Source organism: Olea europaea, chromosome 15, assembly GCF_002742605.1.
Source record: "Olea europaea var. sylvestris chromosome 15, O_europaea_v1, whole genome shotgun sequence".
NCBI lineage: Eukaryota > Viridiplantae > Streptophyta > Magnoliopsida > Lamiales > Oleaceae > Olea > Olea europaea.
In genome coordinates, this window is record NC_036251.1 from 20,297,656 (window position 1) to 20,300,210 (window position 2,555).

Genomic DNA, 2,555 nt, shown 5'->3' on the forward strand with positions numbered 1-2,555 from the left:
AGAAGAAATTGGTTTATGTTCACTTTTCAAAATCTTTTTTTCTTTTTTTGTTAACAAAATTAATATTACCTAATAGAATATACATATACACAATGCTTATAGTGCACAAATTAAATCATCAATCATAGCATTAATGAACATTGAAATCAAGCATTAATGAGATTAAATGCTCCCAAAAATGTATTATTAAGGTAATTTGGACCTTTTATACCAAAAAAAGTGACATTTGTGAGCACTATTAATAAAAAAGACAAATTTTTGTATATTTTCAAATTTAGTGACACTTAAGAAAAATCCCCTTAAATATAAACATGTAAACCAGTGTAAAGGCTTTGTGCTACTCTTTTTAATAAGGTTAATCCTTTTAAAATGAAACTTAAAATCTTGATACAGTCAACTTCTAGCTACATTTCGTTACTATCCTTTTAAACTTATCAAATGTTTTACTTGATGAACCGCCTAGAGGAAAGTCTTCACTACGTTGATTTCCATCAAGTTTGTGAATGTTCGAAGGTTCCAAGGTTTTGTTACGCCGTTCTATATCTTCATCTTAGGTGGAGTTTTGGTTCGACTTAGTTACCACACAAAGGCTACTCATTCATTCATTCATTCAATGAAATGTGTAATTTTTTCATAATTTGGATTAGATTATACAGTTTCATAATAGATGAGAGTCAGTAACACGGTCCTTATGAATATCCATCCTTCCTTCCTTTGAGTCGACTAAGTCAGATCATGATTTGCTGCAATCAGTGGCCTTGAAGGATACGGTCTTCTTGTTTAGGTCATAGCCTATCAGAAAGTTCACTTGTGCCAAGTTTCCATAAATGGGAGTTCCTTTTGTTGGTGCAAATGCAAAGCAAAGAGCGTTTTCACTTGTTCTAACAAATGTATTCAAGGTGTTCAGCTCCACATACGCTCCTTTAAAGTGAAATGTAATAATCGGAACTTGTATATCTTTCGGAGAATCGTAGCACAAATTCAAGACTCCCTGTGGATCCTTAATACGCTTCAACTTAATGCGACTCGCAATTGCTGTTTCAAGATCGTTGTATAATTTCGAAGGCAAGAAAGTCAATGTCGTTCCAGAGTCTATGATAATGTTTGCTTCTTCAGCAGCATTGGGAGCATGGGGATCGTAGAAACCGAACCTCTGATTCCCTACACCTATTTCTACCAAGGTCAAATAATATAAAGTTTCATTGTGATTGAGAAATATAGGAGTCGATACAACTCCTTTGCCGAAAACATCTGCATCGTTACCAAAATGCAGTCTACTCAAGTTTGAAGTCTCAGATAAAAATGACACCAAGCAATATGAAAATTTTCCTTGCCCTGAAGAACCTAGTTGTGAAATAAACGAAACTTTTCCGGATGCAAAACCAGCAATCCCTGAATCACCAAGAGAAAATGCACCACCATTTTTATGTCCACATCCGATAGCAACACCAGGAATTGAAATTTTTGCACCATTAGTAGAGCCTAAAGTAATGGTTTCTGTCACAAAATCACCACTAGAAAATGATCCATCTGCATACGACTCAGAATAGATGCAGCTTTTACTAGCCTTGTCACAAATTGCGGCAGGAAACGCCTTACACAAGAAAGAATCGCAAGCCAGTCGCCTATAAGTTGAAGAACGGCTAGGCGTAAAGATAGGATAAGTTTGCTTAAAGCATTTAAGACAAGGTTGGCATTGCGTCCAGATAAGGTCACTGGCAGTATCAAAAGTCGCTAAGATTGGAACCTGTGGTGTACCGATGGAAAATTTCACGAAAAATTCACCGCTATCAGAAATAATGTCTGCAGCTGGCGATTGCGTGGTGTAAGCTATCCTCGTCAAATGATTGAGACGATTAAATGATCTTCTCAAAGCATTGACTGAATGTTGCCAAGGCTTCAATGTAGAATCATAGGAAGGAGAATGTGGAGATTCTCTATGAAATAGATCAATGGTAAAACCTTCGGTTCCTGCTTCAGTCGTAGGAAATATGGACATGGAAACAATGGATATTGTTAGCAAAAAACAAATGTAAACTATTGAAATGGCCATGATTTTAGGATTAAACAAGGATTCTTTGTGCTAAATTGGTCGATTGTGAATGCATATATTTATAATTCACGAGAAAAATATGCTAGAATTTTTTAAAAAGAAGTTGTTTGTAATATTGTCCTAATTTTTGTATGGCTGACCAGATTTTGTATAAACTTTCATCGATTCAACTTGAGATTTTGACAAGTCATGAATTAATTTCTAGGTTACGAAAAGGTTAACATAATTTTTGACAAATTATAATGAAGGCAGAAGTGATTGATACAATCTAAGGGTGTGTCCTCAGATTAGAGTTTCATGGATTTCCTAATACTTGTGAATTCTCATAGATTTTATAGATTCGGATAAAATTTCATAATTATGATATAACTTCTTAACAGATTACCTCCTAAAAAAAAAAAACTGTCCATTTGTAATTAAAAAATATGATGTCCTTAACTCATATTTAATGAATATTAAAAGTCTATACCTCAATTCAGATTTTCATTAATTTCATTGAAAT

The 2,555-nt window shown here is 34.1% G+C and overlaps 1 protein-coding gene across 1 annotated transcript; it reads right to left on the minus strand.

Moving 5' to 3' along the window:
* Positions 1-733: 733 nt before the first annotated feature.
* Positions 734-1,999, minus strand: LOC111411360 (aspartic proteinase CDR1-like). The gene has a single exon (XM_023041900.1). The coding sequence runs from the start codon at positions 1,997-1,999 to the stop codon at positions 734-736; it is 1,266 nt and encodes a 421-aa protein (XP_022897668.1).
* Positions 2,000-2,555: the final 556 nt, after the last annotated feature.

Coding starts and splice junctions, on each gene's coding strand:
- LOC111411360 (XM_023041900.1), bottom strand. CDS start 1,999: ATGTCCATATTTCCTACGACTGAAGCAGGAACCGAAGGTTTTACCATT.